Consider the following 27,055-nt stretch of genomic DNA (forward strand, 5'->3'; position numbering starts at 1 on the left):
CCTGCTGGTTGGAGTCATACCTGACACGTAGGAAAATGGTCCTGGTGGTGAGAGTTTAGTCATTTTAGCTCCAGGATATCTCCTGCAGGAGTTTCTTAGGATATTGTCCTAGATGCGATGATCATCAGCTACTTCATCTGTGACCTTCTTTACAGCATCAGGTCAGAAGTGGGCATGTTCGCTGATGATTGTTAGGCACCATTCGTGACTCTTAAGATAGTGAAGTAGTCCATGATCAAATGCAACAATATCAAGACTTGGGCTAATAAGTGGTAAATAACATACCACACAAATACCAGGCCCTGACCATCACAAATAAGAGACATTCTAACCATCACCATTGATATTCAATGGTGCTACCATCACTGAATTCCCCACCATCAACATCCAGGATGTTATCGTTGATAAAACTTCAGCTGGACTCACCACATAAACAATGTTTATAAGAGCAGGTCAGAGGTTAGGAATACTGCAGCAAGTAACTCACCACCTGATCACCTAAAGCCTTTCCCACCATGTGGTTAACACTGCTGCCTCACAGTGCCAGGGACCCAGATTCGATTCCACCCTCCGGCGACAATCTGTGTGGAGGTTGCACATTCTCCCCATATCTGCATGGGTTTTTACTAGGTACTCCAGTTCCCTCCCGCAGTCCAAAGATTGGTGGATTAGCCATAGGAAATATAGGGTTACAGGAATAGGGTAAGAGGTTAGGTCTGGATGGGATGCTCTTCAGATGGTCAGTGTGGACTTAATGGGCTGAATGGCCTCCTGCTTCCCTATTGCAGGGATTCTATGATCTACAAGGCACAAGTCAGGAGGATGATAGAGTACTTCTTGCTTGCCTGGATGTGTGCCGCTCCAACAGTACTCAAGAAGCTTGATACCATCCAGGACAAAGCAACATGTTTGAAAGGCCCTAAATGGTCAAACTTCCACTCCCTCCTGCATCAATGCTCAGTAACAGTAGTGTGTACCATCTACATGGTGCACAGCAGAAATTCACCAAAGATCCTCAAACAGCACTTTCCAAACCCACAACCACTTCCATCGAGAAGGACAAGGACAGCAGATACATGGGAACAGCATCTTCAACTTACCTTCCAACCCACTCGCCTCCCTGATCTAGAAATGTATCCCTGTTCCTTCACAGTTGCTGGATTGAAATCCTGGAATTCCCTCCCTAATGGCATTTTGGATCAATCCATAGGAGATGGACTGCAGCAGTACAAGAACGTAGTTCATCACTATCTTAAGGGCAGCTAGGGATGGGCAATAACTGCTGGCCAGCCAGCGATGTCCATATCCCATAAATAAATTTTTATAAAGGGAACCAGTGTGTGAAGCTGCAGGATATTAAAAGGTTGTTAAATAAATACTCTCTTGGGTCTTCACTCTGGGAAAGGAAAACGTAGATATGGAATTCAGGAAAAGAGATTGTGAGGAACTTGCACAGTTTTACATGGGAAATGGGGGAGGTGTTAGAGTTCTGATGGGTTTAACAACAGATAAACCCCCTGGCCCAGATGAATTGCATCTCCGGTTGCTGTGGGAGGTGAGGCAGCAAATTGCAAGGGCTCCAACACAAAGTTTTAATTCTTCTCTGTTCATGGGGGAAATGGCAAAGGCCTGGAGGATGGCTAATGTCATTTCACTTTTCAAGAAGGGTGGTAAAGATGAACCAAGAAATTACAGATTGGTGAGTCTCTCATCACTGATACAGAAACTACTGGAGAGAATTAATATTTGGAAAAGAATGGATCGATTAGGATTGTCCGTATGGCTCTGTGAGAGGGAAGTCATACCTAACAAAATTGTTAACATTTTTTGAAAATGTGATAGTGTGTGGATGAAGGAAGTTCACTTCATATACATTTAGTAAAACATTTGACAAGGTCCCACATGATCAGGAAGATAAAAAGGAGTTGAGGGAAACTTCGTGAGATGGATCAGAAACTGGCTTAGTAGTAGGACATGAAGGATAATAATAGAAGGTTGTTTGAGTGATTGGAGGCTGTTGCGCCACAAGGATCAGTACTAGGATCAGCCTACCCAGCCTTGCCTTGTAATGTAAATCCTCCAGCCTCGGTATCGGCCTTGCAAATCTTTTATGCACCCTTTCCAATTTAATAACATTCTTCTGATAGCACAGTGATCAGAATTGTATGCATTGCTCCAAATGAGGCTTTACCAATGTCTTGTACAGCCATCTATTACGTCCCAAATCCAGTGCTCAGTGCTTTGACCAATGAAGGCATGGGTGCCAATGCTGCCTTCGCCATCATATCTATCAGTGATTGTCTGCCTGTCTCAATTAAACTCCAATCCAAAGATGTGCAGCTTAGGTGAATTGGCCATGCTAAATTGCCCATAGTGTTCAGGGATGTGCAGGTTAGGTGCATTAGTCAGGGGTAAATGTAGAGTAATGGGGTAGGGGAATGGGTTACTCTTCAAAGGATCAGGTTGGTCCGAATGGCCTGTTTCCATGCTGTAGGGATTCTATGATGAAACTCCGTCTGCCAATCCTTAGCCAACTGACCTAGTTGATGAAGATCCCATTGTACTCTTGGATAACCTTTACAGCCCACTATACCACCATTTATGGTGTCATCTGCAAACTTAATAACCATGCCTCTTATATTTCCATCCAAATTGTTTATATAAATGGCAAATAGCAGCGGGACCACAGTCACAGGCCACCAGTCTGCAAAACAACCCTCTACTACCACCTCTGTCTCCTAATGTCAAGCCAATTTTGTATCCAGTTGGCGAGCTCTCCCTGGATCCCATGTGAACTAACTGATCTCCTCTGCGGAACCTTGTCTAAGGCCTCGCTATAGTCCATATAGACAGTATCTACTGCTCTGTCGTCTTCATTCTTCTTGGACACTCTTCACAGAACTCAAGTTTGAGACATGGATTCCCACTCCAAGCGGAATATCCCTAATTAGTTCCTGTCTTTCCAAATGAATGTAAATCCTGTCTCTCCGAATCCCCTCCAACAACTTGCCCACCACTGATGTCAGGCCTACTGGTCTTATCCCATGGCTTTTCCTGGCAGCCTTTCTTAATGGCACCACATTATCCATCTCCAGTCTTCTGGCTGTTGATGATTATAAATATCTCTGCTAGGGATATTTCTTCCGCACAATTTCTTCCCTAGCTTCCCACAATATCATGGGGTATACTTGATCAGGTCCCAGGGATTTATCTACTTTTGTCCATCTTAAGACCTCCAGCACGTTCTCTTCTGAACTGTGGACTATTTTCAAGACATCACTTTTTTTTTGAGTTCCCTTGCTTCTATGTATTTCTGCTGTAAGTATTGATGCACAATATTCATTCAGAATTTCTTCTATCTCCTGTGGTTCTACACAGTCTCTTTGATCTTTAAATGCCTGTATTCGCACCTAAGGTACTCTGTAGATCCTTAGTATCCTTGTAAAATACTTGGATTCTCCTTAACCTTATCTGCTAAAGCTATCTCATGTCCCCTTTTTGCTTTCCTGATTCCCCTCTTAAATGTAATCTTACATCCCCTGTACTCAAGGGAGTCACTTGATCCCAGCTGCCTTTACCAGACACATACTACTTCTTTTTCTTTACCAGTGACTCAATATCTCTGGTCATCCAGGGTCCCAACTCACTGCCAGACTAGTTTAAATCCTCCTGAGTAAATCTCCAGCAAATCTCCCCACCAGAATATTGCTACCCCTCCAATTCAGATACAACCCATGCGATCCTCACTTCTGCCCCAGAAGAGATCCCAGTGATCCAAAAATCTGAATCCCTGCCCACTCCACCAGCTCCTCATTCATCTGCCATATCCTCCTATTCTTCTCTCACTAACACCAGGAGAGTAATCCAGCGATTACTACCTGCATTTTACCCTGCTGCCTAACCCCTCATATTCACTTTGCAGGACCGCATCTCTTTTTCTACCAATATTGTTGGTACCAATGTGTATAATGTATTCCAGCTGCTCAGGCTCCACTTTGAGAAATTGCTGCAACTACTCCAAGACATTCTTGACCATTACACCAGGAAGGCCATACACCATCCTGGAATCTCTTTCATGGCCATAGAAACACCTGTCTGTGCCCCTGACCAGACAGTCCCTGATCACATCTGCACGTTTGGACTTTGCCATACTTTGCTTTACAGCAGAGCTGGTTGTGGCACCACAGACCTGACTACTGCTGCCATTTTTCCCTGAGAGGCTATTTCCACCCCCTTCCCCCTCTCCCCAGTATCCAAAATGGTATATTTGTTTGAGAGGGGAATAACCATAACAGACTCCTGCACTACCTGACTCTCCTGTCAGTCACCCATTTACCTGACTGTTCCTGCAATATGACCACATCCTTGAAGCTATCATACACTCTGCCTCCTGTCTGCTCCTTAGTGCTTCCAACTGCTGCTCCAAACAATCCATGCGGTCTGAGAGTAGTTGTAGTCAGACACATTTCTTGTAAACATAGTCACCGGGACAGTTGACTGATCCCTGAAGACTCACATCTGGTAGGAAGAGCATACCAATCCACTGACTGCCCTTTTTCCCAACTAGCAGATTTAGGGGGGAGTAAAAAGATCTTATCTTACTCTTACTTTATTGCTGCTTACCATCCTCGTTAAAGCCTGGTTTTCACTTTGGCCCATTCTTAAGATCTAACTAGCAGCCCCTTGTGACAGTGGACAGAACAACACGCAGCAATGTCCCCCTTCCCCAATTGCCTCAAGTCCCAGACTTGGCTCAACTCCTGGCATTTGCGCACTCTTGCCTGTCATGCTCTGTCCAAGCCTATTAGATATCATTGGCTAAGTTTTCCCTTCTGTGCCTTGAGCACAAGTCCCCTATTGGATCAGCAAGCTGAGAACTGGAATTTCACTGAGACCGTCTGAACCTTTACCCACTGAGTAGTGCAGTTTTATTTTGGTCTGTTTTTAGAATCCAGTTTAAAAAAAAAAACCCTGCAGTTTCTCTGCAAGTTGTTTAGACTAGTTGTGTTTCATGATGATTTCTCACTTTTGTCCTCAGTAATGCGAATGATGAGCAGCAAACACTCCTCTCTGCACTAAGCCAACTGAAAGAGCAGGTTGGCCAAACCCAGCTTGAGCTGATGGACATGCGTACTGCACAAAGGAACATGGCATCAAACATGGAAACATTGAGTAGCAAACTTGAAAGTGTGAAGGACATGGTGAGTCATCAGATAGCTACTGCTTTTATTAAACTGAAACATATGAAAAGTGGTGAAGTGGCCCATTCTAAAATGGAAATAGAAGCCTCATCAACAGGGCTAAAGTATAAAATGTTTTTGTATGGTAAAGAAATCCTTTAGTAAGAAGATTTGGATGAGATGTCATAAGTTCTTAGTTAGATTAAATTTAACTGTGATTAAAATTCTTAAAACATCAGTAATAGTAACGACTTGTATTCATAAAGCACCTTTGTGATTAAAATATCCCACATTGATGTTCAAGGGCTTTACAAATTAAATCTTGGTTAAAGGAATAAGTAAGTTTTAAAGATCATCTTAATGGAGGCAAAAGGAGTGGGGAGGTTTAGGAACAGAATTCCGGTTTTGGAATAGTACAATAGGCCACATTGGAGGAGGTTGCAGAGAGGGAGAGAGACAGAAGAAAGTGCATAGAGCGATTTAAAAACAAAGGTTAAGAATTTTAAATGAGCTGGTGTAAATGCAGGTATGATGGGTAAATGAGTCAATATATGAACAGCTGAGTTTTGGATGGCATATGGAAGACAGGAGGTTAGCCAGGACTGTTGGAATAATCAAGTCTAAAGGTCGCAAAAACATTGAGTATTTTAGCAACAGATGAATTCCAATGAGCAAGATTAGAAAATTAGAGCCTTGGTAACAGTATGGATATGTGATCAGAAACTACTGTCATCAAATACAATGCTTGAGTTGTGGAGAGATTGGTACAGTACCTGTTCCCAGACGGAGGAATGGTGTCAGTAGCTAGGAAACTAAGGACAGTGATTTTGATCTTCTCAATATTTAATTGTGAAGATTATTTTGCTCATCCAGTACAGGACATTGTTTAGAAGCAGTGGGTGGGCGAAGAGCTAGTGTTGAGGTAATGCTGGGTATTGTCATTAAAGGTGGAAAAAAGATGCCGAGGGAGAGCACGCAGGTGGGAAATAGGAATTTGCCAAGGGTAAGATCCTTGGAGAATATCAGATGAATTGGTGCTGGGCTGTGAGGAGAAGCCATTGGTAGATAATTAGAATAAAAAAGAATTGCAGATGCTAGAAATCTTAAACAAAAACAGAAATTTCTGGAGGAACTAGGCAGATCTGGCAGCATCTGTGGAGAGAAAGCAGATTAGCATTTTGAGATCCAATTCTGAAGAAGATTCACTGGATTTAAAACATGAACTCTGTTTGCACAGATGCTGCCAGATCTGCTGAGTTCCTCAATCAATTTCTGTTTTTGTTTTATTGTAGATCATTGTCTGGCTATAGTTAAAAAGAAAAGTTGATGAAGAAGAGAAAACATTTAAAACAGGACCTTGGTGAGGTGACATCCGAAGTATTGGGTGCAGTTTGGTCTCCTTATTTGAGGAATGATGATCTGGCTACAGAGGGAGGAGAAAAAGTTTACCAAACTGATTCCTGGGATGGCAGCATTGACTTATGAAGAGAGACTGTATTGGTTAGGACTATATTCACTGGATTTTGGAAGAATGAGGGAGGTCTCTTAGAAGTCTAACAGGGCTAGACAGAGTTAATGCAGGAAGGATATTCCCAATAACCTGGGGGTCCAGTTTAAGGATGTGGGACAATCTATTTAAAATTAAAATAGAGAAATTTCTTCACCTAGTGTGCTGAGCCTGTGGAATTCCTAGCTGCAGAAATCAATTGAGGCCATTACATTGAATGTTTTCAAGAAGGAGATGTTCTTAGAACTAAAGGGATCAAAGGCTGTATGGAGATAGAAGGGACTGGGTGTTGAGTTGGATTATCAGCCATGACCATTTTTAATGGTGGAACACGATTGAAGGACAGAATAGCTTTGTCCTCCTCTTTATGTATGCTTTTATGGAAGAAAATGGGGAGATTTGGGATAATCGATGGTTCTGTTTTGATCAACATCAGCACTGTATAAAGCTGTAATTTCCATATTCCTGATCTCAAATGATGCTTCATGGACCTTGACTTGGGATGATGGTCCACCTCTTTCACTTAATCCTTAATTCTTTTTTCACTCTGTGTCAGACCAGGTATGTTGCATAAAGGGACCATAAGACTTAGAATACATGCTAATGTATTTATTTGCACAGATTGCAGACTCTGTCTGTGGAGTTTTCTTACTCTGCAAAGAAAAACATTAGACCCTTCAGTATTAATTTTGTTTTGAATTTAGGTGGAGGCAGAAGTGGTCCAGTTGGTCCACAGGATGCTCTTTGGTTCATCACATGACAGCACACCTATATCCTCAGAGCAAGCACTAATATCCCAGCTTGTCCTTCATAAAGATCTGGAAGCCCTACGTCATGACTTGGAGAAGAAGGTCCTTGCTGATCTTTCACAAAATCAAATCCAAACAGCAGAGCTGAACTCAGTCAATGTCAAAGCCATTTTGGCTGGAGGAGCAATTACAAAGGTAAACAGGGCAAGTTGGACGTTTATGAATCTTGGGCAAAGCACAAACAACAACATGGAGTGCTTGTTTATTTTTGTCTTGTGTGGTGGGGTGGGCTGATTCATATGGTGGAAAATACCTGGTGTAATATACAAGTAATGAACAAGATGGTAACCTAGTATATTTTCAGCATTTTTTTTCTGATTTTTTAAAAAATCTGCCTTGCTCTACTACGAAGTATTTGGTAGTCACTTCTCCTGTCTGTCTGTTTTTATTTGATTTAATACAGGCGTGAAGCTAGGGGATAGTAGAAAAAGCACTACCTGCTAACATTCTAATTGCTTGTAAGTCTGAGGGCTGTGTTTTACACCAATTTCTCTCTGTCACATAGTGACATCTTCTTTCCCTTTTGTGTTTACAGGAAGTTGAAAATATTGTGCAACGAGCTCTGAAGCTATACAGTGCTGATCAGATAGGACTGGTGGATTATGCACTGGAGTCTGCTGGTAAATATTAGAAATAAACTTCCTAATTATGGCAATTCAGAGCCTGTAAGATTACAGTGAGCTTCTACATAAAACAGGATTGAAAGTGGGTTGCTGTTGTGTACCAAAATGTAGGAGTTTTCTAATGGAACACATTTTAGAGGGAAATGAAAAGGCGAACCGGGGGAAAGAACTGGCAATGTACCTGAAAGGGCAAAAGCATATCATGTATCAAGCATGCATAATGCAGATCTCACTAGAGTTCACCAGCTTTATATAGTTAAAGAATGATTGACTTCTCCTTGTGTAATGCACTGGCATCCGATTTAAGGAACAGATGCTGTGCCTTGAAATGCCATTGACAGTGCAGGCCAATGGTTACCAATCTTGGAACTAACTACTTTGTGCATGTTACGGAAGCCCTCGAAGGAAGGGAGGGCTGGCGTTCTGCCTTATGGAATAGCACTCTGCAGATAATGTTGAAGGAGGTACAAAGAAGACTTTCAAGTGAGATGAATGCTATTGGTTATACATCTGGCATAAAGTTATTGAGAAGGTAGCTATAATGTTGCAAGTTAGATCACTGGAACAGATGGACTAAGTGCATCCTGCTCAAATGAAACAACTTGCAGGCTTGTTTGAACACACTCAAATGATGATGATCTAATTATCACCTTTCCCTGCACACAGTCCCTGGATAACACTTATCCAAGACAGTTTGCAGTAAATGGTGGCCTTGAACAAGCTCTTTAATTAACTTTTGGTTGCTTTATTGACTATCTGCATTTGCTCTTGAGGTAATGCAACCTATAAAGGAGACACCACTCCTTTTTCTTTTAGTATACTACAGTAAATACAAAGAAAGATTGGCCAGACTGGGGTTATTTTCCTTACAGCAGAAAAGATTGAGAGGGGACATGATTGAAATGTATAAAATTAGGGGAATTGATTGGGGAGACTGGAAGAAACCTTTCCCTTTAATAGACTGATCAATGACCAGTACACATGGATTTAAGGGAAGAGGCAGATGGATTGTGAATAGGAACTTTTTTCACCTCGAGGGGTCATGGGAATCAGGAACTCACTGCTTTTAAGAGTGGTAGGGGCAGAAACTTTCATAACATTAAAGATGTGTTTCAGAGAATCATAGAATCCCTACAGTGGGGAAGCAGGGAATTCAGCCCAACAAATCCACATCAAAGAGCATCCCACCCAGACCCACCCCATCTATCCTGTAACATTGCATTCCCATAGTTAGTCCACCTATGCTCCACACCCTTGGACACTATGGAGTAAGTTAGCATGGCCAATCTACCTAACCTATACATCTTTGGACTGATTTTATTGTACATTTGTAATACCAAGTCATACAAAACTATGGGCCAAGTGCCAGAAAATGGGATTAGAATACTCAGATAGTGGTGTTTGACTGGGACATGTTGGGCTGATGAATAGCCTTTTGCTCTGCTGTAGAGATCTCTATGATGTTTCGGGAATGTTGCTCAATGCTTAATGTTTTCACCAGTCTGGTGCCTGATGCAAGCTTTCACAGCCTTCTATTCAAGGAGGTGGATTATTCATTTACACGGCTACGTCAAAGCATTCCAGGAATCTGAGTGTACTTGCTGCAGCAACTGAATGAGGTCCCTCAAAAATCTTTGTGAGGAACGGAATCATTCCTTACTGCTTCAGATCATTGCACTGGAATCACCACAGCCCAACTGATGGCATATCGCACCAGCATATTTGTTGCTCCCATCTTTCACACACTCTGGCCCTCTGCCTATCACAAAAATCAGTCATAGTTGTGAAACGTCCTATATTATTGGTAAGATGCTTGTACTTCTTATATTTAACTGGGTATCACTAATTGTCACATCACAGTGAGCAAATGTCATAATTAATCATGGAGTAAGAAATATACAGTTGAAACCAACAGCATGACTGCAAGAGTGAATGCAGATGGTCATTTAAAGCACCCCAAGTTAGGGAACGAGCTAGTTCAAGGCTACCCTTTACTGCAGATGGTCTTAGATTAGTGTTATCACTAGATAAGTGTTATCACAAGATCACTGCTTGTGTGCAGAGGAAGGTTGATTTTGGACCATCATTGTACAAAATAGCTCAGTAGTTTATTTCAACTCCAATACAGAAAATCAGGAAAGTGAGGGATGGTGTGCGAATCAAGCAGGCTGTTTTGATCCTTTTATTCTGTTCAGTTCTGGAGCAGGTAGGACTTGAACCCAGGCCTCTTGGCTCAGAGGTAGGAACACTATTACTGTGCCTCAAGAGCTCTCAAAGAAAAATCACCATAGTCAGACTGGACCATAGACTTATCTCTCATCAGTGAGCGATAACTGAAGGTGGTTTAACCTGAGGGTAACTATGCCTTGGTCAAGGGTAGAGACTAAGGAGTGTGATCTCAGCCGGTTGTGGGAAGCAGGCTCTTTTGTCTTTGCTGGTGTCAAACCTTGAGTGATTGGTGCATTCTTCCAAGAGATCTTACTTGCTAAGTATCAGCCCAAACCTGAATTATGTGGAGGTCTTGCTGCATATGGACACTGACCATTTCTTGAGGTTGCTCAAGATCCAAGACATCAAACTGCCCCCATGAAATGAGCTAGAAAAAGCTGGTGCGGATATCTACAGAACCAAATATGATTCAGCAGTTGGGAGCCCATCTTATGATTTTGCTGGAGAAAGTAAAGAACTAGATAGAGGATCTCTAGATTTAGGAATTTCTTTCCATATAATCACAATGGAAAAATTACCTTTGATAAATTTTGGAATATAGAATCATACAAGACAAAGGGCCATTTAGAATGAAAACAAATTGCTCGGAAAATTCAGCAGGTCCAGCAGTATCTATGCAGAGAAAGCAGTATTAACAGCTCGGGTCTAGTGATCCTTCTTCAGGACTGGGTTTTCACAGCAATTTTGTTTTTGTTTAGGACTTCCTGTTCTTTGTCCATTTATAACTGTTTGAAAGAGCTATCAATGGATGACAGCCTTTTCCCTTTAGTCCTACAAATTTATGCTTTTATGCAAAAAGTTAATGTACAGTAAGGTGCATTTTCTGCCTGATGAGATAAACTAACGCTTCTGCCTGCTGATTGTACAGCTCCCTCTTTCCCAGGACTACTGGGACAATCTTCACCTGAAGTATGCTGTGATCAATGTACTGGTGAAATTTGGAAAGTTAGAAAGAGGTAAAATTGCAAAGTAATGTTGGTAACAATAAAGCGAGTGAGCCAGTAACAGAGAGCATACTAGTATAAGAGTATACATGTACAACAAAATCAAATTACAGAAAATGATAAGAAGGCAAAAATAAGGACTTTTTACCTGAATTCATGTAACATTCATAAAAACATCAATGAATTGATCATTCAGATAGAAATGAATGGATATGACAGAGTGATTAGAAACATAATTGCAAAGTGACCGTGGCTGGACTGTGGTGTTGCTCTATGAATCTTAGAAAGTTTATTTGCAGGTGCTGCAAGTGATTAGGAAGAAAATACTTAATTGCAAAAGGAATAGAATCCAAAAGTAATGAAGTGAGACCACATCTGGAATACTGTACAGTTTTTTTGTCTTATACTGAAAGGATAAAATTGGATTAGAGGCAGCTCAGAGCAATTCGTTAAGCTAATTCCTGGGGTTGGGGGTGGGTGGGGGGGCGGGTGAGAGTGCGATCTTGTGAAGAATGATTTAGTGGGCTAGGCTTGTAGCACTGGCATTCAGAAGGATGGGAAGTGATCTCATTGAAACGCAAGATCCTGAGAGAATTGACAGGGTGGATGCTGGCAGGATGCATCCTCTTGAGGAAGCTAGAACCGGGGATGCTGTTTAAAAATAAGAGGTCACTCATTTAGAACTGAGTGTGTGGGCCTTTGGCATTCACTTGCTCAAAGAACAGTGGAGGCTGTGTCATTTAATTTGTTCAAGGCTAAGTTTGATTCTTGATTGGCAAAGGAATGAAATGTTAGGGTTGACAAGCAAGAAAGCAGAATTCAAGCCACCATCAGATCAACCATGATCTTATTGATTGGCAGAGTAGGTTCCAAGGCCTACCCCTGCTCCTATTTCCTATGTTTGTAAGATTTTGATTGTATACTTGAAACACATTCATTTGAATCATATTTAGCAAGGGGAATTATGTGACCCTCCCTTGACTAAACACCATAAAACTTCTCTCTTGTCTTGTAACTTATTTCAGACAATAGTTAATTTTGCAATGAATAAACTGATTATTTATTCAGTTTTCTGCCAAAGCTATGGGATGCAATTGGGAGAATTTTGCCAAAATACTACCACTTAAGTATTATGAAAGGAACAGTCACCAAGAATAAAATAAAAAGAAATATATAAAGTTAACACCGCATGTGTAGATGAGATGTTGACATGCCTCACTGCCACGAAAAATCATTGGAAATCAAACATGGCTATTCACAAAAGTTTTAAAAGAAGGTTTATCAAAGTATACAAAGCCTCCAATTTGCCTGTTGGAAAGATCCAGGTGAACAGAAACATGGACCAGGTTATCGAGAACAACTATTTATTACAAATAGATCTTAACGACAGGCAAACAACTGTTGACATTTAACTTTAATAGTTAAGATTCTAACCCGTACAATCCCCAGACAGGTGGATGGAAAAATTAGACTGGGGTAATAGATCAATACCACTAGTCCGCAGGATTCGCTGAAATAATCCTTTTTTTTTTTGTCAGGATTTTCCATTCTTTACCCACTTATCTCCAGGTTTTTTAAAATTCTTCTCCGAAGATGCAGTGATTGGCACACTTACTGAAAATGTGCCTTCAGTTCTGCATTCAAAACTATCATTCCTCAGCACCTGATTGGAAAGCTGAGCCTGCTGGGCCTAAATACCTCCCTTTGTAACTGGATCCTGGGCTTCCTGACTGGGAGACTTCCGTTATAGAGTCATAGAGATGTACAGCATGGAAACAGGCCCTTCAGTCCAACCTATCCATGCCGACCAGATATCCCAACCTAATCTAGTCCCACCTGCCAGCACCCGGCCCATATCCCTTTAAACCCTTCCTATTCATATACTCATCCAAATGCCACTTAAATGTTGCAATTGTACCAGCCTCCACCACTTCCTCTGGCAGCTCATTCCATACACGTACCACCCTCTGCGTGAAAAAGTTGCCCCTTAGGTCTCTCTTATACCTTTCCCCTCTCACTCTGCCTATTTACCCTATCCATGCCCCTCATAATTTTGTAAACCTCTAAAAGGACGTTTGGATTGGGAACAGCATCCCAGGGCTGTGTGCTCAGTCCCGTGTTCACCCTGCTAACACACAACTGTGTGGTGATGCACAGCTCGAATCATATCGTTAAGTTTGCTGATGACACGACTGTCGTGGGTCTCATTAGCAGGAACAATGAGTCAGCATATAGAGAGGAGGTGCAGCGGCTAAAGGACTGGTCAACGACCTGTCTCTGAATGTGGACAAAATGAAAGAGCTGGTTGTTGACTTCAGGAGGGCATGGAGCAATCACACTCCACTGGATATCGACGGCTCCCCTGTGGAGATTGTGAAGAGCTCCAAATTTCTTGGCATCCACCTGGTGGAGAATCTCACCTCATCCCTCAACACCAGCTCCATAGCCAAGAAAACTCAGCAGCATCTCTACTTTCGATGTAGGTTGAGGAAAGCCCACCTCCCACCATATTCTACAGAGGGTTCATTGAGAGTACCCTGAGCTGTTGCATCACTGCATGGTTCAGGAATTGCACCATCATGGATCCTAAGACTCTACAAAGGATAGTGAGGACAGCTGAGAAGATCGTCTGGGTCTCTCTTCTCTCCATTACAGACATTTACACCACACGCTGCATCTGAAAGGCTAAGAGCATTGTGGAAGACCCCACATGTGCCTCACTCAAACTCTTCTCCCTCCTGCCATCTGGCAGAAGATATCGGAGCATTTGGTCTCTCTCAGCCAGACTGCAATAGTTTTTACCCCCGAGCCATCAGGTTCCTTGACACTATGATCAGACTCTATTCCATCTGAAACTCTTTGCACGACTTAGAACATTGTTCTAGCAGCAACACTATTAATTATCATTCCTTTATTACACTAATTTGAACACCACTGTGCATATTGTCTTCATGTGTCATGAATTACTGTGCTGTCCTGCATGTTTTGCCCTTATGCACTTTATGCCGCCCTGTGTTTGATTGTGTAGTTTGTGCAGTCCGTGTAGCACCTTGGTCCTGGAAGAATGCTGTTTTGTTTTTGCTGTATCAGTTGTATGTGGCAGAAATGACAAATAAAACTACTCTTGATTCTAATTACTGGTTAAAGGCCACTGCTTACATCAAATGGTGAGAGAAAATATACTCAAATCCTGAAAATAGCTAATTTATCAGTGGACAGTCACACACACTGTTTGCCATTTCTGTAACTGGCAGAAGTCTCCAGATTACTATGTTCACATCCACAAGCTGTTCAGCTAACCATCAGCCAATCTGACGGTTGTTGTCGAGCTGATACCCTTTGTCATCTGCGTTTGGACAGCGTCATCCAGGTGGACCTCCTAGCATATGAGTTCCTTGATTGGGGCTATTAACCTGGTCCAGACTGGGAGCTCTGGCTGACAGATTTAAATGGACGTGTCAGGGGTATTGCTCACTCTCGTAGGCTCTGAGCTAGCTGGACCGGTTCTATGTACAATGCACATGTATATAAAGGGTGACTTGGTGATGGGATACCAGCCTTCGAGGAGTTATTTCAGCATCCACAGCTGGTCACAGCTCCACAAACTAATCTGTAACCACTGTATTCTTCCCTGATATTTGCTAAAAGCCTACTTATTATTTAAACAAAGCAACAGTATGGACATGACTTACAATGTCTTTGGTTTAAAAAAGCAGTCTTTTTTCAATTTCAGTCCACAATCAAAAATATCAAAAAGTAAAAATGTGGTCTTTAAAATGTTCAAACAGACCTTTCCAAAGCTCAGAATAGATCAGTGCAGATTGCCTCTAAAACATATAGAAATATAGAAATGCCAATGAAAATAATGACACCCCTGGTAAGTGAAATGGAAAGAATCTGTGAGAAACTGTCCCTCTGATAAAAGGTGGCACTCTATCACATTTATTGCTGGTTGGTTGAGAGGCTACTGAAGGTGATTGGGACCTGAAGAGCAAGGCAAAGGCCAGGGCCCTGGGAGCATTGAGGCTAGGTCCATGGGCGGGGCAGCTAGGCCAGGCCTGAAGGAGGGAGCAGTGCATGCTGAGGCTTGAGGAACAAGGCCAAAGAGAGAAGACAGCAGTGTTAAATCTTTCATCAAAAGAATACTCAGCTAATGGAACAGGAAAACTGAGGTATTGATTTCTTCACAATGTTGTAGCTCTACATTAAAGTTTGCAGGAGTTTTAGGAAATATACTATCTGGGGGAAATCTAGCAATGACAGTTTTCGTAAAGATTTACAGTTATTGGTCATTGCATCTCAAAGAATCTCACACTGTGAATCATTTGAGGTGCAGTGACTGAAATGAGTATACAATGGTTTGATTGTGACTACCTCTACAAAATAACAATGCCTGATTTTTAAAAAGTTACCACTAAGGATGTGATAAGTCACTATATTTACGTACAGCTGTATTTGAATACCTCATTTGAATATGTCAGAATTTTGCTTTAGTGTCTAAATGTAAATGTTTTTTTGAAGAATGTACCTGCAAACTTAATGCCCTTGCTTTTCTGTAATTTGTATTTGTGTTTCTTTGTGTAGGTGCCAGTGTATTAAGTACACGCTGCTCCGAGACATTTGAGACTAAGACAGCTCTGCTTAGCTTGTTTGGAGTTCCACTGTGGTACTTTTCTCAGTCTCCAAGAGCTGTCATTCAGGTATACATTCTTCAAACTGAAGCCTTATCTTTTGTCTTGAAAGTGCCAACTCCTACTAGAGTAAATGACCCTAGACACTTGCAGGTTCCAGCAATGTCTTTGATAGTGATGAGGAGCTGAAATCCTGTCTAATAATTCCCCTCTGGTGACTGAGCTAAGATTTGCAGCTCAGTACTAGTTAAAATGTTGAAATGTGCTTTTGCTTGCAGTGTACTGACTATTGTTCAGGATATGGTTCACTACTGCACCATATGATGAGATGCTCATTAAATGCATTCTTTATATCCACATTGTCAACTGCATGACTTTCCCCTTTCTTCCCCCCCCCCCCCCCCCCACCTCAAGTAACACTTGTGGGGTAATCTTTATTCCCACTCCCAACCTCCGTGAAATTCCAAAAATTTGGCAGAGCTTATGTTTAAGCATGGGTTTCCTCAACTCATTTTGCCTATAAAAAATCCTTTTGTTGCCTTATTTTCTACTACTATAATCTACTCCAGCTGTGAGAGTTCAGTGCCTTTGAACATGCCCAATTTTAATCTTTCCACCTTGTGTCTTCAGCTACTTGTTCCTGAAACTCTGGAATTTTCTCCTTTTAAAAAATGTCTCTATCTCCTTTTCAGCAATTCCTTATAATTTACTTTTTAGATAAATCGTTCAACTTTTAAAAATTAATTTGTGGGACAGGTCAGCTTTTATTTCCTGTCTTACTTGCCCTTGAGAATGTGGTGGTGAGCTGCCTTCTTGAACCTCTGCATTCCATGTGCTGTAGGTAGATCCATAATACCATTAGGGAGGGAATTATAGGATTTTGACCCAATGACTGTGAAGGAATGATATATTTTCAAGTTAGGATGGTGAGTGGCTCAGAGATGAACTTGCAGGTTATTCTCATTTATCTGCTGCCCATGACATTCTGGATGATAGTGGGTATGTGTTTGAAAAATGGTATCTAAAGATTTTTAGTGAACTTCTGCACTATATCTTGTGGATAATACAAACTGCTGCTCCCAAGAATCAGTGGTGGAGGGAGTGCATGTTTGTGGAGGTGGCGCCAATGAACTGCTTTGACCTGGATGGTGTCAAGCTTTTTGAGTGTTGTTGGAGCTACATCCATCCAGGCAAATGGGGAACATTCCATTATACTCCTGACTTGTACCTTATGGTTGCTGGACAGCTTTGGGGAGCCAGCTACTTGGTGCAGTATTCTTAGGATCTGACCTGCTCTTGTAGCTACTGTATTTGTCTGGCTACACCACTTCAGTTTATGGCCAATGATAACTGTGATAAGAGATGCAGTGGTGACACCATTGAATGTCAACAGATGATGGTTAGATTATCTTTTGCTGGAGATGATCATTGATTGGCATTGTTGGCCCAAGCCTGGATGTTATCCAGGTCTTGCTGCATTTGGACATGGAGTGCTTCGATCTCTGAGAAGTCGTGAATGGCCCTGAACATCGACCAACATCCCAACTTCTGACCTGATGAGGAGGAAGATTATTAATGAAGCAGCTAAAAAGGGTTGAGCTGAGGATACTGTCCTGCAGAGAAATTGGGGATTAGCCATTAGTTGATATGACTAATCCCCAACAACTTCAACCCTTTTTCTATTTGCCAGGTATGACACTAACCAGTGGAGATGTTTTCCCACAATTCCCATTGACTAAAAGGTCCTTGTTGTCATACTCTGTCGAATATAGCCTTTCACCTCCCCTCTGGAATTCATCTCTTTAGTCCATGTTTGAACTGAGGCTATGAGGTTAGGTGGTGTGTGGCCCTGGTAGAACCCAAACTGGGCGTTGCTGAGCAGGTACTGTTGATGACATCTTTCATTGCACTCCTAATAATTGTGAGTAGACTGACAGGGTTATAATTGGCTGGGTTAGATTTGTCCTGCTTTTTGTGTACAGGCAATTTTCCATTTTGTCGAGTAGATGCCAGTTTTGTAGCTGTACCTGAAGAGCTTAGCTAGGTGAGCAACAATTTCTGGAGAGTAATGTTTGCTACTATTGCTGAATGTTGTCAGCACCCATATCCTCTCCAGTGTCCAGTGCTCCAATGATTTATTGAGATCATGTGTAGTGATTTATATTGGCTGAAGATTGTCATCTATAATGCTGGGGACTACTGGAGGAGGCTGAGATGGATCATCCACTGGCATTCTGGCTGAAATTGCTGTGATAGCTTCAGCCTTCTCTTTTGCACTGATGTGCTGGGCTCTTCTATCATTGAGGATGGGGATATTTGTGGAGCCACCTCCTCTAGTGAGTTGTTTAATTGTCCATCATCACTCAAGTGAATGTGGCACCATGGCGAAGCTTAGACAGAGCCATAACTAACGAATCAGATCTATCACTTGCTGTTTATGCTTTTTGGCACACAAGTTGTGGCTTCACTAGGTTGCCTGTGCTGTTCCTAAGAGTGTCCTCCCGCACTCTTCATTGAACTAAAGTTAATCTCCTGGCTTGGTAATGGTAGTATGGGAGATATGTTGTGTTGTGAGGTTGTAAATTGAGTATGATTCTGCTACTGCTGATGGCTCAAAGCTCCTCATGAAATCCTGCTGTTGTAAAAGGTGGAATTTGAATTCAACAAAAAATCTGGAATTAAGAATGTTGTGATGACCTTGAATCCATTATTGATTCTCAGAAAACCCATCTGGAAGCTGCCATTTTTACCCTGTCTTGGCCTTCATGTGAGTCCAGGCCCACAGCAATGTGGTTGACTCTTAACTGCCCTCTGAACAATAATTGCTAGCCCAGCCAGTGATGCCCACATCCCATGAATGCATAAACAAAAAGGCTGTTGCTTGATTAATCTGTGAGACAGCTCTCTCAATTTTAGCAGAAGCCCCCAGATATTAGGATGACTTTGCAGAGTCAACACGGCTGTTTTTGCTTTGGTTTCTTCTCGTGCCTACCTTGAGGCCACGTGGCCTGTCCATTTTCATTCCTTTTTTCCTTTCTGGCAGTTGTTACAACTGAATGGTTTGCATGACCATTTCAGAAGGTAGTTAAGTGTCAACCATATTTGAGAGTCTGAAGTCACATATAGCTAGACTGCGCAACAATGGTAGTTTCTTTCCCTGAAGAATATTTGTGAACTAGTGGGTTTTTTTTTTGTCAATACAAGACAAGTCCAGATTCCAGTTTTGTCTAATTCAAATTCCACAATCTGCCAAGGATTTGAACCTAGGTCCCCAGAATGTTACCTGGTTAAAATCAAGATTAGAGTGGTGCTGGAAATGCACAGCAGGTCAGGCAGCATCCAAGGAGAAGGAAAATTGATGTTTCAGGCAGGAGCCCTTCATCAGGAGCCATCTGCAGTCCTCACTTTCGCCTCTCTGGTTAAAGGTCTAGCAGTAATGCCACTTGGCAATTGCCCAATCCCCAATATCTCCACCTAATATAACTGTGTGTCAAATATTGCTTTATAATACTCTTCTGAAAAACCTTTGGGCGTTTTATGTTGGCTGTTGTATATTAGTACGAGTAGTCAAAGGTCATAGAGACATCAGCAAATTCACTTAATGCCCGAATTTGATTTTTTTTTTTCCCCTGAAGCTAGGGAAAGGCAACGTGCATAAAAGTATGAATGAAGTAACCTTTAATGAAAAACTGCAGTAGTTTTGCTCATCATCTTTGTCTTGTTCTCTCCTGCAGCCAGATGTTCATCCAGGGAACTGCTGGGCATTTAAAGGATCACAAGGAAATGTTGTTATCCAGCTTGCTGCCCGGATCACACCCACCTCCTTTACTCTCGAGCACATTCCAAGGTCTATTGCTCTGCGTGGATCAATCATCAGTGCACCACGTGACTTCTCTGTTTACGTAAGCAAAACAGGGTAAAATGTAAACACATATATTCATGAATTTAGAAGATTGCAGTTTGACTGGAGTCTACTGAGTCACTGGGCAATGGATGTTTAGATATTAGTTGAAATATTAAGAGTGATGCCATTTAAACCAATCACACATTTTTATTGTTAATGGTCTCCACATATGTTATGGGTTATTAGTCATTAACAAACCATCGTCTAATTCCCAAGGGAGATGGTATTTTAATTGTGCAGACTAGTGTTTGAACATACACCAAGATGTAGACTATTTTCTTTCAGAATGTATCACTAGTCAGATTTCCGTTTCTGTTAATTTTGGTAATTACCAGCCTTGCGGAGGAGTGAAACATAGAGGAATGGAGAAAGAAGTGGGAATCATACAGTTGAAAGGAGATGAGAAAAATGACCATAAAATGCATTAAAAGGAAATGTGGAGATGGTTTCAACAGGTAGATATAAGCACGAAGAGATGGGGGTGATCAGGCTGATAAGAAGGAATATGATAGAAGCAGTGACAACCTTAATAGTTGAAAAGGGAGAAAAAAACAGACAATACAGAGTATCAAAATACAAAGTTAGGGTGTAGGAAAGGCATGAGATGTGAAGGAAGGAGAATTGGAGGGGGTAGACAAGTAATTGATACAAACATAACACAACACCAGGTTATAGTCCAACAGGTTTAATTGGAAGCACAATAGCTTTCGGAGCAACGCTCTTTCATCAGTTAGTGCTTCCAATTAAACCTGTTGGACTATAACTTGGTGTTGTGTGATTTTTAACTTTGTACACCCCAGTCCAACACTGGCATCTCCAATTCATTGATACAAACAGACATTGTTGTGCATACATGTCAGTATCAAAGAGGGCAAAAGAATGATCCCGAACCAAGTAGTAATGTGTGAAACACATCTCTAATACATTTCTTAATAACAAGTTTTGTTTATAGTATGTAATATGTCTCCTTTCCACCTACTACTCTTTTGTTCCAGCAGTCTCTCTTCATATACTTTTTTAAAATCATCCACAACACATCTCCGAGGCAGGTCAATTTGAACATAGACCTTCAAGCTCAGCAGTGTGTCTTTAGTTATTTAACCAACTTGTTCAGATATGTTATAACACACTTCCAGAGTAAGTGGGACTTGAACTCAAACCTTCTGGTAAGGACATCACCGGAATCAGAGTCCTAGTTTCAACTCCCTACTCCACAGGTGTGTAATGACATATCAGACCATTGCTGATGTGTCCTTCTACACCTGTGAAGCACATGTGAGTTGAAACTAGGACTCTGATTCCAGAGGTGAGGACACAACCATTGTGTCATAAGAACCCTTTCAATATGTTTCTACAATATTTTTAAAATATTATCAAATAGATTAATAATGGAATCAAATCAAACCAAATTAATCTAACGTAACAAGTGTTAGCACAGGTCTGATACTTTGTATTTCCCATACAACACTTAGATCTATTCATCGTTATCAGCACATTTCCTTCTCCCAACCATACTCATACCTTCAATAATGATAATGACGACAAGAAGGGAGTCAGAACTCCATCACATAGCGTTATCTTTAAAAAAAAACACACACAAATATAAAACCAGAAGATTTGAGACAGAGAAGCATGTCAAGACATCAGAAGAGAAAAGTGATGACGATATAATGCACCAGACCAGACCCCCTCAAACTATTTTAAGGTGGGCTAGACTTTAACCTTTTCTTGTTTTGAAGGCAGATGTGAAGTGCCGTGTTCCAGATGTGATGTGACTGATCAAACGACTCAACATTAAGCAAAACACAATTAAATTAAACGCCATTGTTAAATACAAACAAAAGAGAGAGGAATTTAGAATAACTTAACTATTGGAAAACTTAACTAAAAAATAGATGCAATACCTATTACTAATTAACTATTCCAACTTAGCAACATCCCTTGGCAAAAAGGCAAATTCAGACATAGATTCTTACATGTTGTTCTCCCATTCAGGACAGAAACATCAAGAGAAGATTCAGAGTGAAGTTGCCAAGAGGCATTCACTGACCCTCCAGCTTTTTTGAGAGAGCTGGCCACACCCAGTTTACCTCCATTGTTCCAACCTTTAAAGAAAATACATGAAGGCTTCATTAGTTGTTTACTTAAGTCATCTTCAGTTTTCCACCTATGCCTTACAACCTGTCATCAAAAAAAAGACAGTACAACCTTTTAAAGTGTCGGCATAATCACACCTCTTTCTTTTTTAAAAAAAAATGAACCATCAAGTTGGCTTCATTTTAAAAACTTCGTCTTCCTCTATTAGTACACGATATGCAAACATTCACTACTACATTCTATTCCAGGTAGTTTACTCCTGTTAGCGAACCCCTCTGTTTTTCTTCAAGGTCACGACAACATATTGGCAGTTACATTTTCTCTTCCTACCAAGTGCATAATTTTCAAATTGAATGGCTGCAATAATAGTCATTCTAAACAGTCTGGAATTTTTATCCTTAATTTTCTCCAAAAACTTTAATGGGTTATTATCAGTATATACTATTGTCATAGACACATTGCAACATTTATATTGCCTGTAATGTTGAGATGCCAACACCAAGCTCAAGGTTTTCTCAATTATGTAATATTTCTGTTGAGTATTCAATTTTCTGGAAAAATACCCAGTATCATCTCCTTGTCTTGTAAGAGTACTGCACCAACAGCCACATCACTCACATCAATAACCATCTTGAATGGTTTTGGGAAATTAGGGGTATGGCTAATACTGGAACAGTGCTTAACACAGCTTTTAGGCTGTAAAATGCCTTCTGATAGTCCACCATCCATCACTTCAGTAAGTCAGTCAGTGGAGCAACCACACTGCTAAGATTTGGTGCGACCTTCTGATAAAACCCACCCAATCCCAAGGTTAAAAATCACAACAGCAGGTTATAGTCCAACAGGTTTAATTGGAAGTACTAGCTTTGAGCGCTGCTCCTTCATCAGGTGGTAGTGGAGTACACAATTGTAAGACACAGAATTTATAGCAGAAGTTTACAGTGTGATGTAACTGAAATTATACATTGAAAAATACCTTGATTGTTTGAGTCTTTCATCAGTTCGAATACCATGATAGTTTTACTTCTTTCATATGTAAATCACAAAACCTTTTTTAAAAGTTACATTCTCAGGTTAACTGTGACAATTGGTGTAAGCCAGATAATATGTTGAAGGTGTTGGCCCCCCCATGTTCTGTCTGTGCCATAATGTTTAGATTGATTCTAATCTAAAATGTGAGTTAAGAGTCTTACATGAATTCATGCAGTTTTTGAACAAAGTACAATGTAACTCTGCAAGTACAAATTCACCCCACAAACGTATATGTATATGTGTGCATGTGGGTTTTTGTGTGCGCGTGTTCCAGTTTCTTGTGTCCAGTGAAAAAAGTCCCAGTCTTTCCAATCTACTTTTATATCTCAAACTCTCTATTCCTGGCAACATCTTGGTAAATCTTTTCTGAGCCCTCTTCAGTTTAATAATATCCTTCCTATAACAGGACAACAAGACTACACACACTATTCCAGAACAGGTCTCACCAACATCCTGTACAACCTCAACAATTATGTCCCAACTCCTACACTCAAAGGTCTGAGCAATGAAGGCAAGCATGCTCAATGCTGCCTTAACCACACTGTCTACGTGTGACACAAGCTTCAAAGAATTATTTACCTAAACCCCTAGGTCTCCCTGTTCTATAAGATTACCCAGCCCTACCATTAATTGTATAAGTCATGTCCTTGTTTGTTTTACCAAAATGTAATTCCTCATTTCATCAAACTTAAACTGCATCTGCTACTCCTCAGCCCACTGACCAAGATCTCTTTGTAATCTTAGATAATCACTATACCACCAATTTTTTTGGCGTCATTTGCAAACTTTTGTTGTCATCTATATAAATGACAAATGAAAGTGGGCCTAGTACTGGTCTCTGTGGAACACCACTGGTCATAAACCTCCAGTCCAAACAACAATACTCCAACACCATCCTATATCTTCTACCATAAAGTCATTTTCGTATCCAGTTGGCAAGCTCATCCTGAAATCATGTGACCTACCCTAACTAATTTGTCTACTTTGTGGCACCTTGTCTACCACTCTGCCCTCATCAATCTTTTTGGTTACCGAGTTTTGAGAAGTTTTGGTTACTTCCTCGAGAAACTCAATCAGGTTTTAGATTAGATTAGATTACTTCCAGTGTGGAAACAGGCCCTTTGGCCCAACAGGCCAAAGGGCCTGTACTGCGCTGTATTTTTCTATGTTCTAAGTCCACGCCGAAGTGTAACCCACCCAGACCCATTCCTCTACGTTTACTCCTTCACCTAATACTATGGGCAATTTAGCATGGCCAATTCACCTGACCTGCACATTTTTGGACTGTGGGAGGAAACCGGAGCACCCGGAGGAAACCCACGCAGACACTGGGAGAATGTGCAAACTCCACACAGAGTCGCCTGAGGAGGGAATTGAACCTGGGTCTCTGGCGCAGTGTTAACTGCTGTGCCACCATGCCGCCCAGGTTTGTGAGACATTATTTCCCTTGCACAAAACTATGCTGACTATTCCTAATCAATTGCCTCTCCAACTGCATAATTCCTATCTTTCAGAATCACCTCCAAAAGCTTACCCATCACCAATGACTGAGTTGTCTATAGTTTCCAGGCTTCTCCTTCCAGCCTTTCTTAAACAATGGCACAACATTAGTCACTTTCCAGTATTTCCCCTTTTATAGATGATACAAATATTTCTGCTAGGGGCTGTGCAATTTCTTCCCTAACGTCCACCAACATCCAGGGATACACTTGATCCGGTCCTGGAAATTTACCTAGTTTTTTTTAAGATCTCCAGCACTTTTTCTTCTGTAATGTGAACTGTTTTCAAAGCATTGATATTTATTTTCCTGAGTTCTCTAGCCTCCTTTTCTTTGTCAACAGTAAAAGCTGATGTGAAATATTCATTTTAATATCTCTCCCATTTCCTAAAGTTCAACACAAAGACAACCTCATTTATCTTTAAGGGATCCTACTCTCTCTCTAGTTGCTCTCTTACTCTTAATGTATATGTAGAATCTTTTTGGATTATCTTTAACCTTATCTGCCAAGGCTATCTCATATCCCCTCTTTGCCTTCTTGATTTCCTGCGTAAGAGCGCCCCTACTTTTTTTGTATACTCTCCAAGAGATTCAGTTGCTCCATCAGTTTTCTGCATCTATGATTCCTTTTTATTCTTGACTAGAACTTTAATATTTCTGATGTGGAGATACCTGTGTTGGACTGGGGTGGACAAAGTTTAAAAATTGCACAGCACCGGGCTGTCAGCTATCTGATGGAGTGGCGCTCTGAAAGCTAGTAGTTCCAAATAGGCCTGTTGGACTATAACCTGGAAGAAAGTGAGGACTGCAGATGCTGGAGATCAGAGTCGAGAGTGTGGTGCTGGAAAAGCACAGCAGGTCAGGCAGCATCCGAAGAGCAGGAGAATTGACGTTTTGTGCACAAGCCCTTCATCAGGCAAAGATTTCAGAGTGGGGCTTAGCCCGAGATCACGAAGTTTAGTAATCAGTCTCAATGGGATAATGGTGTTGAAGGCTGCACTGTAGTCAATGAGTAGGATTCTTGCATAGCAGTTCTTGGTGTCAAGATGTTCGACGGAGGAGTGATATGCTATCTGACGTGGATCTGTTGGTCTGATAAACAAATTGGAGTGGGTCAAGAGTTAGTGTGGAGGTTGGAGTTGATTAATTCCATAAGTTAGCATGCAGTTCTTTGGCGTTTGAGGCTGAATGCAATGTTAGCATTCATTTCAAAAGGACTCTTAATACAAGAGCAGACTAGTAGCAGTACTTCTGTTGAGGCTGTATAAGGCTCTGGTCACACTGCATTTGGAACATTGTGAGCAGTTTTGGCCTACATATCTAAGGAAGGATGTGCTAGTGTTGGAAGAAGTCCAGAGGTGGTTTACAAGAATGCTTCCAGGGATGAAAGGCTCATAATATGAGGAGCAGTGGAAGATTCTGGGTCTGTATTTGATCGAGTTTAGAAAGGATGAGCGAACTCTCATTGAAACTTAACAGAACGTTCAGACACCTGGATAGGATGGAAATGAGAAGATGTTTCCACTTGTCGAGAGACTTGGAATTGAGGGCACAGCCTCAGAGTGAAGGGATACCCTTTAGAACTGAGATGAGGACGAATTTGTTAAACTGGAGGGTGGTTAATCCTTGCCGCGGAAGGCATGGAGGCCAAGTTGTTGAGTGTATTTAAGACAGAAACGGGTCTTGATTCGTACAGGGATCAAAGGTTACTGTGAGAAAGTAGGAGAATGGGGAACATATAAGTCATCATTGAAATGGCCTAATTCTATTGCTCTATCTTATGATCTAGTGGTGATATGGAGGTGCTGGTGTTGGTCTGGGGTAGAACATAGAACAGTACAGCACAGAACAGGCCCTTCAGCCCACGATGGTGTGCCGACCACTGATCCTCATGTATGCACCCTCCAGTTTCTGTGACCATATGCATGTCCAGTAGCCTCTTAAATGTCCCCAATGACCTTGATTCCACAACTGCTGGTGGCAACACATTCCATGCTCTCACAACTTGATTCCACAACTGCTGGTGGCAACACATTCCATGCTCTCACAACTCTGTGTAAAGAATCCGCCTTTGACATCCCCCCCCTATACTTTCCTCCAACCAGCTTAAAACTATGACCCCTCGTGTTAGTCATTTCTGACCTGGGAAATAGAGTTGATAGCCAGAGACTATCTATGCCTCTCATTATCTTGTATACCTCAATTAGGTCCCCTCTCCTCCTCCCTTTTCTCCAATGAAAAAAGTCCGAGCTCAGTCAACCTCTCTTCATAAGATAAGCCCTCCAGTCCAGGCAGCATCCTGGTAAACTTCCTCTGAACCCTCTCCAAAGCATCCACATCTTTCCTATAATAGGGCGACCAGAACTGGATGCAGTATTCCAAGTGCGGTCTAACCAAAGTTTTATAGAGCTGCAACAAGATCTCACGACTCTTAAACTCAATCCCCCTGTTAATGAAAGCCAAAACACCATATGCTTTCTTAACAACCCTGTCCACTTGGGTGGCCATTTTAAGGGATCTATGTACCTGCACACCAAGATCCCTCTGTTCCTCCACACTACCAAGAATCCTATCCTTAATCCTGTACCCAGCTTTCAAATT

The 27,055-nt window shown here is 41.4% G+C and overlaps 1 protein-coding gene across 4 annotated transcripts in view; it reads left to right on the forward strand.

The window, feature by feature from the left end:
- sun2 (Sad1 and UNC84 domain containing 2) overlaps positions 1-27,055 on the forward strand; it is a 106,138-nt gene that overhangs the window by 69,761 nt on the left and 9,322 nt on the right. For all 4 annotated transcript variants that reach the window (XM_043680020.1, XM_043680018.1, XM_043680021.1 and 1 more), the window contains exons 13-17: positions 5,039-5,201; positions 7,392-7,631; positions 8,032-8,116; positions 15,877-15,992; positions 19,658-19,825. In XM_043680020.1, the coding sequence (XP_043535955.1) occupies positions 5,039-5,201; positions 7,392-7,631; positions 8,032-8,116; positions 15,877-15,992; positions 19,658-19,825 (772 nt within the window). The remainder of the gene's footprint in view (positions 1-5,038; positions 5,202-7,391; positions 7,632-8,031; positions 8,117-15,876; positions 15,993-19,657; positions 19,826-27,055) is intronic.

This window comes from Chiloscyllium plagiosum, chromosome 39, assembly GCF_004010195.1.
Source record: "Chiloscyllium plagiosum isolate BGI_BamShark_2017 chromosome 39, ASM401019v2, whole genome shotgun sequence".
Lineage (NCBI taxonomy): Eukaryota > Metazoa > Chordata > Chondrichthyes > Orectolobiformes > Hemiscylliidae > Chiloscyllium > Chiloscyllium plagiosum.